This window comes from Alosa sapidissima, chromosome 11 (assembly GCF_018492685.1).
Source record: "Alosa sapidissima isolate fAloSap1 chromosome 11, fAloSap1.pri, whole genome shotgun sequence".
In the NCBI taxonomy this organism is placed as follows: domain Eukaryota; kingdom Metazoa; phylum Chordata; class Actinopteri; order Clupeiformes; family Clupeidae; genus Alosa; species Alosa sapidissima.
In genome coordinates this window covers 14954184-14970556 of record NC_055967.1, presented here as the reverse complement: position 1 = coordinate 14970556, position 16373 = coordinate 14954184, and the positions used below count along the sequence as shown (strand labels likewise).

The 16373-nt window shown below is 41.3% G+C and overlaps 2 protein-coding genes across 3 annotated transcripts in view; both read left to right on the top strand.

Moving 5' to 3' along the window:
• The first annotated feature begins 8576 nt into the window (after window positions 1-8576).
• Window positions 8577-11464, top strand: LOC121724288 (MAP7 domain-containing protein 2-like). Its single transcript, XM_042110736.1, has 2 exons — window positions 8577-8670; window positions 10114-11464. The coding sequence occupies exon 2, from the start codon at window positions 10172-10174 to the stop codon at window positions 11060-11062; it is 891 nt and encodes a 296-aa protein (XP_041966670.1). The 5' UTR covers window positions 8577-8670; window positions 10114-10171; the 3' UTR covers window positions 11063-11464.
• A 2375-nt stretch (window positions 11465-13839) lies between these two features.
• Window positions 13840-16373, top strand: part of btbd11b (BTB (POZ) domain containing 11b) — a 65600-nt gene continuing 63066 nt past the window's right edge. For both annotated transcript variants that reach the window (XM_042110760.1, XM_042110759.1), the window contains exon 1: window positions 13840-14926. In XM_042110760.1, coding sequence (XP_041966694.1) covers window positions 14062-14926 — 865 coding nt within the window. In that variant the 5' untranslated portion in view covers window positions 13840-14061. The remainder of the gene's footprint in view (window positions 14927-16373) is intronic.

Sequence of the window (16373 nt, the reverse complement as noted above, 5' to 3'; positions counted from 1 at the left end):
AGTTCAAATTCAAAGTAACCTTGTGAAAGAGGTGTGATTTATTTAAAATAGAACCAGACGGATCCACCACCTTGTTAATTTAGGTTAATATGAAAACGTGGAACGTGGACTTTCTTGTTGACCTTCTGAATGCCATTTAAATCCAGAAAGAACACAAACCAGTCTTTGATTTTGAAAACGTAAGCATGGTGAACTGAATAGCAAAGGCCTACAGTAAATGGTGTGTCATCACATAGCCTAACAAAAAAATTGACTTGTTATCTATGCTAACAAAACTGTAGACTGACACCTGCAGTTTTGAATAAAGTAGAGACTGGCATAACAATACCAGCCTCTATCACAAATGAATCAAGAGACAGGTGAATATAAACGCTGCTTGACAATAGTGCAGACGTCTGTGCAAATGTATGGATGACTTCGGTCAAATTGGAAAGAAATGAAGTAGGCTATGGGATTATAGCCTGGATACCAGACTCTATGACTTCACAGAGAGTCTGGCCTAGATCCATAGGCAAACGTTTATTTCTGGGTGGGAGGGCACAGTTTGAGTTTTTTTTTTACGAATTTTTTTAAAATATTTTTTTGGGCTTTTTATGCCTTTAATGATAGGACAGTTGAAAGTGACAGGAAGCGAATGGGAGAGAGAACAGGGGTGGGATCCGGAAAGGACCACGGGGCGGGCTTTTCCCAAATCACGGAAGTAACGTAGACGCAGCGGTATAGTAGCAGATAGTAGCATCCATCAGGCAAGTATTATTTAAATAAACTCCTGGTGTATTTACAAACTTTTCAATGCCTCGTTTTATGACGAAAGAACATAGTTGTACTACTGTAGAAGTTTCGTACCATTCAGGGCATTATTAGTGGGGTAATTTACGAGATAAAAGTTGGTACCATTACGACTGCAGAAACTCATTAGTTTCTGACAGCGCTACACGACCAGGGTTCGACCAAGGGAAAACAGGTTCTGGGAGGATGTTTGGCTTGGGGTCATGGTGCAAAGGACCCTAGGGTGAAATTACTCCAAACCATTGCTTTAACTGTGGAACTTCCTTATAACCAAAGATCCTTGATTGCTCTGCTTTAACCCTCTCTGGTATAGAATAGCCAAGTGTGTCATCTTGGTAGGGAATACGTTCGTATTTCAAGTGACAGAATTAAGGTATGACTTAAGTTTAGCTGACGTTATAACGTGTAAAGTTAAGCTTGCCAACTCCACAGGCAGGAGGCTCGACTGTGACTTCGTTCGTGACACTTCTGTAGTATGTTACGACCCTGTGGGTCTTGTTTACTATTTGTGTTTGTTATTTTTGTTGTGTGTTCTTCTAGGCAGATTGGCGCAGCTGAGGGGTGGTGTGAAAACCCTATGACGTCAGGGTAGCCCGGCCCTTTAAAAGGGGGCTGACGTCATTTTACACACGACAAATTTAGACATTTTTCCATACTGGTTTTTTTTGTATTAATAAATACACCATTTTCTTAAGTTTTGTGTCTGCCCGTTTTTTGTTATATCCCACAAGCCCTAGACCGGGATGTAACAAGTAGCTAAACTAGAAAGAGCTAAAAATAGAAATGGAATGGTCGCTTAAATCCAATGTACACACAGATTACTCACACCAACCTTATTTTGTGCCTTTTATTGACATTTGTTCAAAGATTTCATTTTAGTATATAAGTCCTTTTCGCTCCCTTCGTTGATGTATTCCAAGCGGTCTGCTTCGGGGGCGAAATTGAAACACCATGCCTGTGTAACGTAATCGCTTTCAGGGATGCCCTCTGTTCGCTGGTTGGTTCGGCTTCCAGGAAGCCAAAGTAAATGAGGGCGGATCAAGCTATGCCAGACGGAGTACTGTAGGGAAATATAATTGCCGGAAGTACGTAGACAGGCAGAGCCAGGCTAATGGGATTATGACTTCCAGTCAAGTTAAAACTGAAGATGCAGTCAGTAAGCTCCAATATCCAAAGTGGGTGATTATAACGGGGTTTTCACTATTTAACAATATGGATAAGGTAATGTCGGGAAGTGACCCGGGCATGTCATTTCGCCGCTACAAAACGCTATTTTTATACCTCTTCTACAGTTCCAAACAACATTAGTAGTAGTGAGTAGAGGGTCCCTAAAGCCAAACCGAAGTATCCCAAGGTCTTTATGTGGTCGGATAGGGAGTCCAGAATGAATTTCATCAAGCCAGTACCTTTCCGGAAATGTTGCTGCTGCAGCTGCCATCTTTAGGGAAAAGTCCGTAGGAGTCGATTGCCGAGTGTGGAGTAACACGCTCTGGAAATTCACAATTTCGTCGCCGTTTTTAAAAAAAAAAAAAATAGTCCAGTATTTCTTTCAAAATTGAAATAGTTGTGAAGTTGTATGCAACAGCAAACCCTAGCTTTAAACAGGAGGCTACCTCACGCGAGACATCACGTCACGTGACATTTCAAAATTCCAACCTGTTAGTAAGCTAGGGTTTGGTGTTGCATACAACTTAACCTAAATAGTCGGCTGCTGTAAGCTACAATCAGATTTTTTGTATACCCCTGTTGTCTCAATGATAATAACATCTCATTTCAGACAATATTTCAAAGTTTGCCGTTCATTTGCATTATTAATTTGGCAGCCGTGGCCTACTGGTTAGCGCGACCGGAGGGTTGCCGGTTCGAACCCTGACCAGTAGGCACGGCTGAAGTGCCCTTGAGCAAGGCACCTAACCCCTCACTACTCCCCGAGCGCCGCTGTTGTTGCAGGCAGCTCACTGCGCCGGGATTAGTGTGTGCTTCACCTCACTGTGTGTTCACTGTGTGCTGAGTGTGTTTCACTAATTCACGGATTGGGATAAATGCAGAGACCAAATTTCCCTCACAGGATCAAAAGAGTATATATACTTTATACTAATATAACATCGTATATTGTCATTTTTGGCGAAGACATACATTCCGTTAGGAATATTGAACATATTTAACTCATTGAGTGCCAAATGCGTTGAGTGCCAAAAATGTAATATTAGGGGAGACCGGGGACAGTTGCAACGCTTTTTGCATTTGGCTCTGTTACTCAGAGACGGTTTGGATTAGACAAACCAATTTTTTATACAATACACTTACATATGTCTGTTAATAGTCTAAACCATTTAAAGATAATTACAGAATCTAAATTTTCACAATTTGCATTTGAATGTAAGGAGTCAGATGTTGCAACTGACCCAGGGCCCGGGGACAGTTGCAACATTGTTTGGGGATGGTTGCAACATGTTAAAAATACAATATATTACAATATATGTAAGTGCAGCAAAATTATTATTTTTGTATGTAATTACAAGTTATGTAAGTTATAATAATATTACAGTGTTATTTATTCACCAGCTTTGATTAGATGACAATTATAGATTTGTCTAGATGAGTAGGCCTTATGTGCAGATGTCAAATATTGAAATTGATATAAAATACAGTAGGACTTTAGTGACATAGGAAGAATGGAACAATTTGGGAGGCAATAATATATATTTTATATGATCATATTTATGCATTGTACGGGACTGTACGGGGACAGTTGCAACAGTTGTTGCAACTGTCCCCTTTCCTGTCAGCCATGATAAAACCTCATGTGCTATTTAAACAAGGGGACCTTGACACATGCTAACCATAGTAGCTTAAAGTTAACATATCACTCATTTAAATCATATAAGTTTGAGCTGAATCACAAAAACAGTGACAGCAGTTTAACAGAAACAAAGCTCAAGAAAATAAATACTTTCATACCTAAAAAACAGTTTTTTTTTTAATAAATCCTGGAGCAGTTCAGGAATCTCCTTGCTTTTTCTCTGCTAAGGGGGGCATCCAACTGAGCATATGCAGTGTGAGTGTCATCACTCTACCTTGTTTCTGATTGGAGAAAATTGACATGTTGCAACCATCCCCTGTTGCAACTGTCCCCGGTCCCCTACGTTTTTAGTTTTTTTTTTTTTTAATTACGAAACTATACACTCTAACACACCTTATATGTGATTTTGGGAACTCTGTGATGAATGGAAATGAAATATATGACGATCGTGAAACTCATGAAAACGCACAATCTGGACATTTTATCTGGACATTTTATCATAACTCGGTTGCCGCTTTGGGTCGAATCAGTGACACAAGCACGTCAGGTCAAAACCAGGCCATTTTCGTGGGTCTATCACTAGGTGGCAGTCTTGCCAGGTCTCGCTGATCACTTCCCGGAAAGTTTACACAAGTAACTAACAGGCAACACTTCATATTTCATGAAAGACGTTATATCTCCATTTCTAGAAAAAAACAGCGATTTTGATGAAAACTAGCCACTGTTTAGCTTGGGATTTCTCAGGAACAGAGGCGTGTAGAAATACACGGTTTGCACCCACCGAGAGCTTAAAGTCTCACCTTTTAATCGAGCTATTGTATGTGTTCATAGCTATAATACAGAATATGCTGTGGCTGTACAAAAATAATCAACAATGGTCTAGATTGCTGGCACTCTAGGACAAAGCCCCCGAAAACAGCTTGGCATTCAATGAGTTAACATTCTCTAACCATCGTGATTTCGAATTGGTGCAGTTTTCAGCACAAAAACTCATTTTATTCTTTTTATGGAGAGCACTGCTCTATGCTGTTCTATGGTGCTTCCTGCCGCAAGCATTTCGTGACGTTGCATAGAAATCCATGTATAAGTCATCACTCACTCTTGCTCTCATGCCACACGCACACTCAGGCAATACAAAAACAGTATACCTAAAATAAAACCCACAAGTTCTGACAGTTACTCTTCCTAAAACGTAGCCTGACGTATCCATACTCAATTCTAGTCAGAATATGAGTCTGATACTGATCCATTGGGACGTAATTATGGGGCGTGTTTCAACCGATACAGGGGGGGAATGTCTCTGCACTCAATTGGATAGACCTAACCAATCAGAGCAACGAAATAGCTTACCGTGAGGTGTAGGAAGAACACACGAACCATCCTTCTTCTCTACAAATGCCTTAACATTGTTTTCTGGTCTTTTGTAAAAGTTATTGTGCCGTCAATATCTCCTACAACTCATTAGCGAAATCTAAGAGATACGTAGTAGGGTAGGCTATTAGGAAAAAACTGATAGCCTATATCCCCTCCGTTTTTAAAAATAATTCTGTTGAACACTGATATGCTACAAACATGTTATAAACAGCTGGGAAAGGCTGTCACAAATCCCTCGAACAGGTGGTCAATCAGAGATTTCAAACGAACGAGGGAACAACATGTCACAATGCAACAAGCTGTTTTCCCTTGATGAAAGTGAAACCATGAGTTTTCCCACATCTCAACTTTGGCCAAAGTTTTCAGAAATAATCGTTTCCAGTGATAAAACCTCATTAAATAATATGCATTTTCCATATGGGGTAAAAGCCATGTCTCCCATGTCTAGCCACAGCGTTTTTGTTGCAAACATAGGCCTAATCTAAGCGTGCTCAGATGACGTGATAGACGAGGCGCGGTTGCTCACCTGTCCATCATTGTAAAGCCTGATTTGATTGGTCCGCCAGATCTAGGGCGAGCATAGTTGCTCCATAACGGAGCAATGCCAGACCGAACTTCCCAACCTCAAATGTTGTGGGCTGGACTAAGTTCGGCTGGCACCCAGGCTACCTAAAACGCGTAACTCCCCCTATCGCGCGTAAATGACAGATTTAAGTGAAGGGGAGAATTTGCGCAGAGTGAAATGCACGTAGTAATTGCGCTTTTTTAATTTACACACCTTTATGCACATGGGAGAATTCCCTCGTAAATGAATAGAGTTAGAGCAATCAGTTTCTGGGTTTTTAGGTACTGGACTCCCCCTACAGTTGCGGAGTATTTGTATTTCACACAATTGTTTGGGACATTCGGTCAGGACTAGAACCATTTATGCCAGCACCAGAGTGGGTTGCACCTATCACATCATCTGGGGAGGCTTTATATTATAATCACAGCACATTTCACACATTTCACAGCAGCCATTTTAAAATAAAATATAGGGCAGGCCCAGGTGTTTTAAATTACATTAATTAAGGTTATCAGCCTGCTACATGTAAATTTAACAGGCTTAATTGACATAATTACTAACACCTGTGCTTGCCCTACTATAGTGCCTATACAAAGTCTTCAGTTGACTAAAAAGAGGAATAAAAAAAATCATCTTTTGGAAATGGATCTTAATGCCTTAATTAAAAAATGAGGAAAAATCCAACCTTTAAGGACACCAATTTTCTTTGTGAAGGAATAATGTATCATAAATAAATACATGTTCTTCATTAAAATACAGGGTGCATAAGTATTCATACCCCTATGTTAAACCTAGGTTGAATTCCCATAGAGGCAGGCAGATTTTTATTTTTAAAGTTATTTCATGGATCCAGGGTATACATCTTGGCCTTTGGAATTAAAATAACCCCACATCATGACATACCCTTTACCATATCTCACGATTGGTATGGGGTACTTTCCATAAGATCATCTCTCAATGCAACCGAATTTTAGAATTGGTCTCCATTCAATTCATGACTTGGAATTTGAATTGGCTCCACCCCACAGGAAGTTAAATTTTAATTTGAATTGGAATGACAGGAAGTGGAATTAAATGCATGGCAATTCAAAGAAATTCCACACAGTCACACAACAGAAGGAATGTCTTGAATCTCCAGACCTATTTCTGTAAAGAAAAACATTGTATGGGCTCAGGAAAACATCTGATAACCATTGTCTATGTGCACCGTTTGATACTTAATTCAAAAACTTTAAACATGCAACAGCCAAAATTGTATTGAGACATGATACAGAAAATACCATGGCCTTATCTGTGCCTGAGCTTGTTTATAATGGACTGAGGTAATGTGTAAAGAGGTCCTGTGGTTAGACCAATCAAAATGTGCAATTCTTTTTGGAAATCATAGACACATCTGTGGCCTTTACAACACATCTGGGCTAAAGAGGAGAAGGCCTATACTTATCTAACCTATCCAACTTGTTTTAGTGCTCAGTTTGAAACCCAACATCTATTACAGTGTGGGAGTGCATTAGTGCCTACAGCATTGGCATATTGCACATCTGGAAAGGCACAATCAATTCTGAATGATGTATACAAGTTTTGAGCAACATACTGCCATCCAGGCAATGTCTTTTCCAAGAAGACCTTCAATATTTCAGGAAAACGATGTCAAAATGAATTCTGCACATAATATATATTTAAACAGTATTTCTCCATAGAAGAAGAGCCCAGGTGCTAAAATGGCCTGTCTGCAGTCCAGACCTGTCAAATTACGTGCATCATGGAATGAAAAACATGATTAAGAATACCCCATACTGTTGAGCAATTGCAATCCTATATAGGCTAGTCTATAAGCCAAAATAGGGGTCAACGTTGAGCAAATTGCAACAGAAGAAAACTTCTGATTTTGTATCCTCAAACAATTAAAAAAAAACGTATAATACATTTTTGTTTGTCTTGATGTAAGTAATCAACTCAGTAATTTTCATGATATGTGAAGGTTATTTTTTCCCCTCTATTTACGTGAGAAATGTATAGGCGCATGAATAGGGTAGGCTATATTTAGGTATTTTTCTAAACTTTTCCCTATTGGGATTCTTCGGGGCTTTTTTCCCCTTACTCAGGACATATTGAGGATACAAAATCAGTTATCACGTTTTCTTCTGTTGCAATTTGTTCAACCTTTTTTCATAAAATGACTAGACTAATACAGGGCAGGAATGGGACAACATTTCATTCTCAAAACTCTCCTCAGTTCCTAAACATTACAGAATGTTGTTAAATGAAGGGGTGAAGCAGCACAGTAGTAAACATTCCCTGTCCCAATATTTTTTGAAACATGTTGCTGGCATCAAATTCAAATTGAACATATACTTTCCATGAAATAGTTTTCATTTTCAACATTTGATTGTTGTCTATGTCCTTTTTGCTATGTCTATGTTGATGATGTCTATGTCCTTTTTGCTGCTAAATATGGATTTACGAGACTTGTATATTATCACATTCTGTTTTTAATTTGCATTTTACACAACATCCCAATTTTTTCTGATTTGGAGTGGTATTTATTATTATTATTATTATTATTATTATTATTATTATTATTATTATTAATGCCATTTTATTATTTCATTTAATTATTTTATTATTAACTTCTGCTTTTAATCTTTTATCTGTTTCATTTACATTCTTTCTTCCTTACACAGTCATGGAGCTAACCAGGCTTACATTTCACCACTTGTTATATACTGTTATAACTGTGTATGTGACGAATAAATCTCTCTGAATTTCTCTGAATCTCTGAATTTATATTTGATAGTAGCTGTGTGAAGATTTCTATATGGACCCTTTCAAGAGAGTTCCATTATCAGCATCATAGTTGGCCCCACAAGACTTCCGTTTTAACATTCCATATGTTATCTTAATGCAGAGGAAGTAGATTGGGGCCCAAATAGAACGTTTAAGCATTGTTTTTGTTTTTATTGTTGAAAGGGTCCATAGGGCCCATTATGATGCCACCAAGTTAAGATTAATGTCACAGTTAAGGAGATGTTCTAGAATGCTACTCACCTACTAACAGACTAAACTGTTACAATTCTAAGCTACTGGCAGAATCACTTTTACTAGTCTACGGTGAATTGTGCTGTGCTGTTTTACTGAGGTAAGGAACTTTTTTCTTTTGGTATTTGTTATGGATTATTTTATGAATCATACTATTTGTCTATATGATAATGTTAATTTCCATAATTTGGGTGCAGTTGTTAAAGGTACACTATGCAAGATTTTCATCTTTACGAAGCCAATTTGATGGTAAACGAACTTGTAATAGGCGAATCGTTCACCTGACATAGCTATACAGCAGTGAGTTGCTACCGAGAAAACCAGCCATGCAACTTCAAGAATGGTGGCCCGACAAATCTCATGAGAATCGTGAAACATTACCTTGTCAGTATATAGCTCTTTGGAGATAGTTTTTGCCTGTTGTTAATGCTTCACATCCACAACAAAAGCATTTTCATTGTGTACAGGGGGGATAAGTCATGAGAAGTTTGCTATTTACAACACAATATAAATATATTGTGACTCTAGAGGGAGCTCTACAGTCACCAAAAATACCTAAACCTGCATAGTGTACCTTTAAAGTTAAAGTAAAAAAAAAAAAAAATAGTTAGGCTCTAAAACTCCTACATATCTTCAGCAAAACTATTTTTTTAGGCTTGACTGGTTAAATTGTTTATTGTGTTGGTCATGTCAACCAAATCCATGTATCTTCAGTCACTACTAGTGATGTAGTACTCGAGTCCGGTCTCGGACTCGAGTCCGGTCTCGAGACCAATTTCTGCTTTCTCGGTCTCGTCTCGGACTCGTTCCTTCAAAGACTCGGTCTTGACTCGGTCTCGGATCACAGTGGGAGGAGAAGGACTCGTAATTTCAGACCGAGTCCTCGAGACCAACGCATTTTTTATGTTCATATAAAAAAACAGACAACACATAACAACAATAATAATAAAATGCAATGTTGACCGGCATTATTTGAAAATGACATCCCATGGTGCAATGCAAAGATACTGCCGTCAGAGCCGTTTATTTATCTCTATGGCTCTGCTGCCGGTGAGTGTCTGTAGGTCAGCATAGTCCATATTAAGACGTTAAGACTGCTCCTCTAAACAATTCCCAATCTAGCTTAGTCTGTAGGCCTAACTGTTGATTATTAACTGGGGTGATATTAAATTCTGAATATTAAAACTGAATTTTTTTTATGGTCTTGGTCTCGACTCGGTCTCGACTCCTAAAGGACTCGGTCTCGACTCGGACTTGCTTCTTCAAAGACTCGGTCTTGACTCGGACTCGACTGTATTTGAAAACCAACAGACTCGGTCTTGACTCGGTCTCGACCCTTCAAAGACTCGGTCTTGACTCGGACTCGGCATAGGTGGTCTCGTCCCCATCACTAGTCACTACTATTTATTGCTGTAGGCCTAGTCTTGTTTTCAAGTGCCCTATCAGCACATCAGCCATTTTTGAACCACCTCTTGATAGCCCTTGCTCCATGTGGCCTCCCTGTTCCCTTTACTGTCTGTCTCATTTCTGTCTCCCTCTTCAGGACGGATTACATATCATCACAAATTATTTTGTGAATCGTGTCTCTGACTGTGGAGAGAATGGAGAGTGGAGACTATATTATGGCCCCAAAGCCCCCTACTGAAGAGAATGGTGAGGTGGGAGTGGCGATAGGTATAGGAGACAGCCAGAGAGGGGTTGCCCATAAACTGATACAGGAGCTTGTTAAGAAGGAGGCTGATGAGCAGGGAGTGGAGAAGAAAGGGAGAGAGAAGGCGAAGAAGAGGGAGAGACGTAGAGAGGCAAGTGGTTGGCGGGCCCAGTTAATAAACTGCTTTGTATGTGGAGCAGCCAACCAAGATCAGGATCAACAGCAAGAGAGGGACCATGTGAAGACTAGGCAGAAAGCAGAGGAGGCTGGTTCATATGCGCCAAAGGAGGATAAAAGGAGAAATAAGAAGGAGAAGAAGCAGAGGTGGGAAGAGAGGGGACAACGAGATAGTATTACTTCAGTGGCAGCAGTCATGACTGAGAAGGAGAGGATGAGAGGAAGGAGAGAGTCTAGCAAAGCTGTCATGGCATGTCTGCAGAGGTACCACCAAAGGGTCAGGGACGACAGTATGCGCAAAATGGCCTATAGGAGCATCCAGAGAAGCAGGAAGGTGGTGGAGGCCAACACGGAGTGGGGCACTCTGCCCCTGGAGACAGAGGATGCTGGGAAGAAAGTGTCTTTCTGCGAACAGCATCTCTGTGATGTGTGGTTATTTGAGGAGGAGCCAAAGCCAAGCCAGAGATGCCTGGCGTGGAAGAGGGCACTGGAGAGGATAAGGCGGATTGAGATGGGAGGAGCCACGCAAGAGAAGCGGGTGGAGAAGGCGGAGCAGCTGAGAGGGAGGGAGGAAGGCCAGTGTGCTGTCATGAGTGCCCCCAAAGGTCTGCTCCTTGTGATGGGTATGGCCCTCTGTGTGTTTTTGTGGATTTCTGCAGCCTAAAATGCATAGGATTCCGGCAAAGCCATCACCTGCAGTAATGAGGGTGGGGTTGGGGAAGAGGGAGGGGGGTCAGAGTGTAATTGGAAATGGAAATGGCCAGACCGTTAAAGCACTGGGAAGGGGCATTCAAAATTATTATGGAATGATTGAGGACATTTTGAACAGGCAAAATCTAAATTGAAAAGTAGCCTACTAAAAGAGGACATGGAATTAGAAGGCAGCAAACATATACAGAAGAGTTGGAAAACAACATAATGTTGTAGCAATATATTTTTTCTAGCAATATCTTTCTATATCTTTTTATTATTATTCTATTTTCTATTTGCCTATATTTTCTATTCTACACCAAACAGAATCATTCTATATTTATGGAGACAGGAATCCATACCTGATGGACCTGAAATAAACCTGCTGTGTCAACTGAGATTGGCTTGTCTTTATTTTGGCGTATGACCCACGCTGGTATATGACTTGAGAGAGGGAGTACCACCCCCCCATTCATTGCAGTGGCCGACGCTAGGCTAGCTACTGCAGCCGAAAGTACACTTAATTGGTGGCCGACATCTTTTTTAAAATTAAAAATGGCATCTGCGAAGTGCTCACTTCTGGACACATTGTCACAAACAAGCCAATTAGGTGCCACATTACTGGTGGACATTCATTTTGTGCACAGAAGTATTTTCACTTATTGGCACATCTATCTAGAGTGATAAGACTGCTAAGAGCAACACCTTTGCCTCATTAAAGACCCTATTACCAAAAATTGGGAAATTGTTTGGATACACCTGCTACGTGAGAAAAGAATTCTTGAAAACGGGAAAACTGAAAAGCTTTTGAACTGTGTGGTACTGAATTGTGGAGTTAGACCATTACATGTAAACAGCTTATCATGTTTTAGGGGGCGGTCCTAAAATGGGAAATTGATGATGGGATTTTTAAATTACTTAAGCTCATTCCATCTGTCACACACAACATCCCACACAATCTTCTCTCTGGCCAGCTATCGGGGTAAGTATGGTCTTGAACGGAGTATCCAGCCCTGGTATGTCTTCACATCAATGTTGGCACAGGCCTCTACCATCACTCAGAGTCAGAGGAGACTTGGGGTTGTGCAGTAAAAGTCCCACATGTCTGCTACAGTGTAATGGTTCAAATTAGACTCACTGGCCCTCTGTAGACCCAATCTATGATTGATTGATTGGTTGACCAGAGTTTATTTCTTCTGACTTGTCCTCTTGTCACTCCTCATCTTCAATCTCTTCCTCCTTCTCCCTCCTTGTTTCCTTGTTCTTCCTAGTCCTAATCGTCCTTTTGTCTGAACACATTTCACATAATTGTCCTCACTGTTGTGCACACCAAAGTGTAAACCTGAATCCTCTTTAGAGTGTTGATTCTCTGATTGCGCAATCACCAAACTGTTTACAAGTGTTTTGACATGTACATTCTTTGCAGATAACTCATGATGAGTGTGTGTATTTCAATGGCAGTGGGACTATGTTCTTAAGATTGAACAAACTCGGTCAATAGATTTAGTGAGTTTAGTTGTTTAAGCAATTGTACCAAAAATATGAGTTTTTGTATCTTAGCCATGGGGAGAAAAGCCTGTAAAAACACATTGCGACATAACAGTACATTGGAAGGAACCATAAGATGGCAGTATCGTCAGCAAGAGAAACTGTAGGCTACTGCAATTCGTGTTCCTACTATGGCTGCCTCTGGATGTCGCTGTTGGTCCAAGGAAATGCCCATAACTTGAGGAACCACTTGAGGCTGATTACCTGTGATAAGAACATTTTGTGTCTCAAATTGACTTTACACAATATGTCATTAAATAAAGACCGGTAATTTCTCAATGTGGCCCTAGTGCAATTTTGATGTTTTAATAGTTTAAGAAAAGGGGGGAAAATACAATCTCGTATTCTCACTACACTTCGAGAGTGGGAGCTATTGATCAAAACAGGAGCTAGAGTCTCATCATTTAAGAGGACTGACCTTGACTGGAGCGATGAAGATCCATTATACATACTATACATTATTAATGACAGCGCGTCGTGTTACATTCGCCGCATCGCACAGGGAGTGTGTAAAGGCGAGGGAGGTGTATAGCAGAGATGTTCTGAGGCGAAACATATGCCTCTCTACTGGAAGGCGATTCAAGATCATGCTGCTGTTCATACATAGGCTACCTTATGACAATACGCTACAGATCGATGACTGAAATACGTGTTGAAAAACGACGTTTGTTATCACTATAACCGCACAATTCTTTTTTTTAAAAGTTACACAAATATGCTTCAATCCATCGAGATATTTTGAGCACACGAATCCTTGTTAAAACAATATTAAAATTACATTTTAGATTTTTAGTACTTATGAGATTATTTTTGGATTCAATAGCTATGGTCTCTAACTGAGTTAGCACAATGCTTTTTTTTATTTTTTTTTATTAGATATCAATACAAATCTGTAATGTTCATTGATTCAAACCACTAGACTACATATTGCCATGTATCTGAGCACACAGTGGCATAGGATTTCCATAAGAAACCATTCAAATTTTGATTACGTTATTACTTCTTCCAGCAGGATGGTAACCAAGGCATTACAATTTTTGTCAATGCACTGGACAGGTCCTTGACTTCTCAAACTGGACTGACTCGGCTGCAGTTCCACAACAAAAGCAACTATCCAAGTCAAGAGGTTCTGTCAATCAGACCAATGTCGAAAGTGCATTGGATGTAGGCGTTTCTACAGCTCCTCCTCCAAACAGAGAAAGCTTTGCGGCTTTGGTGCAGTGGTGCTCGCGCTGCTCTGCGTTAACATACGCTGCTGTATTCACAAAGTTGAAATAAACAGTGTTGGAAAAATAGCTCTACTCATTTTAAAGGGACTTTAGTGTGTTCGGGCTCCGACGTAAGGACATACACTGCGCGTTTTCTTCGGAAGTGGAGCATTTTGTTATAGGGGTCTCATACAGGAATACAGTATGAGGTGCAGTTATGGCAAGAAGGGGTAAGTGTGTTGTGAGAACCCTGGAGGACTTGACGCTGGACTCGGGTTATGGTGGAGCGGCAGACTCCTTCAGGTCGTCCAGCTTGTCGCTGTGCTGTTCTGACGCGCACACATCGTTCGCGCATGGAGGGAATGGTTGGCATCTAACAGACTCTATGCACAGTAGACACAACAGCCTTGACACTGTCAACACCGTTCTGGTCGAAGACGCCGAGAACCTGGAGTGCGCCGGACACTGTGCGAAACTTCCCGAGCTTGAGGATGTGCCTTGGAGTCTCGGGGAGGTGGAAAACGCGCTTCGAAAGGAAGAGGAGCTCAAAGACGGAGCCTTTCCTGGCGACCTGTTGGCGAGGCTTTCTGCGCTGGTCAGTCGAGCGCTGGTGAGGATCGCCAAGGAGGCACAGCGTCTGAGTTTGCGCTATGCCAAATGCACCAAATATGAGATCCAAAGTGCCATCAAGATCGTTCTATCCTGGACGATATCTGTCAACTGTATCACTGCGTCGCTTAGCGCACTGTCCATGTATAACATGAGCACGGAGGATAAATTCAGTCGTGGGAAGTCGGAGCGCTGCGGGCTGGTCTTCTCAGTGGGGAAGTTCTTCAGGTGGATGGTGGACAGCAGGGTCGCACTGCGGGTCCACGAGCACGCAGCCATTTACCTGTGTGCGTGCATGGAGAGCCTTTTCCGAGAGGTGTTCACGCGCGCCCTGCGCACTGCCCTAGTCGAGAAGGACAACGGGATCCCAAAGTTTTCGCTCGAGTCATTAGAGCAGGCCATTAATAACGACTCGGAGGTATGGGGCCTACAGCTGCCTTATCAGCACCTCATCTGCGGGAAGAACGCCAGCGGTGAGACCCCTCATTAAATGCCTTGCGTTTACCTGTCACACGAATTTGTCTTAATTTCATTGCTTTAGTCACAATCTTTTCGAGTCTACTCTCTGATGTCTTTTCTAAAGTATTTTTTTTATTCTGACCTTAATAACTTGGAAACTAACAGCAACAGTCTTTACATTCTATTTTTTTCCTTTTGTTGGGTGGAATTGTTGACACATTTTGAAATGTGATTTTGAAGGGAACAAAAATAGTCCAATTAGTGGAGCTGCCTGCTATACTCATGCAGTATCTATGTAACTACACCATTCCCATGCTTGACAGATCAATTTCCAATGTTCAAATGGACATCCTTTCACTAAATTCACAAATACACTTATTCACAGAGATGGACTGGGAGTCATTTGATAATGTTCATCCCTTGTGTTGTGTTGAGAGTTGAGAGTGTATTTGGATAACACAAGGTTTCACTTAGCAGTCCATGTGTCAGAGTTTGGATATTGCATCCATGCTCTGAGTGGTTTGTAGTGTTAGCTGACTGGACAGGCCTGTTCCCAGCATTATATTGGATACGTGCTACTTGACAGAAGAAAATAACACAGCTATAAGATGCCTTTGTCTTCTATCTTCAGCAAGCCATCCTTGTGATGAAAATAGTCTGGAAACCCAAATGGCTACTGATAAAATGGGCACATGGTATCTGTCTTTCTCTATTGTTCTGTCACCCCGTTTTGCTCAGCCCCCTCTCCGCTTTCCTTGTCTCCTCTTTGATTTTTTTTACTCATCACTGTCTATGCTGTCTCTTGCCCATCCACCAACCCATCCATGCATTCATCCATCCATCCGTCTTCTTGACAAACCCTGAAGACATGTCTTCCATCACGGGCATCTCTGCTTGACAGGTATTAGCGTGAGGAGTGACATTAGGTTTTACCGTGAGCAATGACACGCCTCCTGCTGCTGTGAGAGTAGGAGTGAGCACTTCTATGGTGAGCAGGGATGGAGAGGTGGAGGCAGTGGGACAGCACACTGTGAGCGGGGCTTTTAGCACCAACTCTGCTGAAAAGAGGAGAGATGTGTTGTGAAGAAGTGGCTAGCAGCGGAGCACAGCGTGAGTTAGCGGTGATGCCGGGCCTGTGCTTTTAAGACTGCAGCTCAGGCTGATGTAACACAGTGGTGCAGCCGCAAGCCACAATAGATAAAGATGGTTTTGACAGTGAATGGAAGTAAAGAGCAAAATGCCATGGGCTGGATAATGTCTAAAGGGTGTGTGTGTGTGTGTGTGTGTGTGTGTGTGTGTGTGTGTGTGTGTGTGTCTGTGTGTCTGTCTGTGTGTGTGTGTGTGTGTGTGTGTGTGTGTGTGTGTGTGTGTGTGTGTCTTCAGTATTGTCCTTCTAGTTGGCCAGGCTGAACAGGAACATTTATGGTCAGCTAAACTGAGAGCATGTCTTCTTGTCAAGCC

Excerpts from the sequence above, each read along its gene's own strand:
- LOC121724288 (XM_042110736.1), top strand. The coding sequence starts at position 10,172 with ATGGAGAGTGGAGACTATATTATGGCCCCAAAGCCCCCTACTGAAGAG.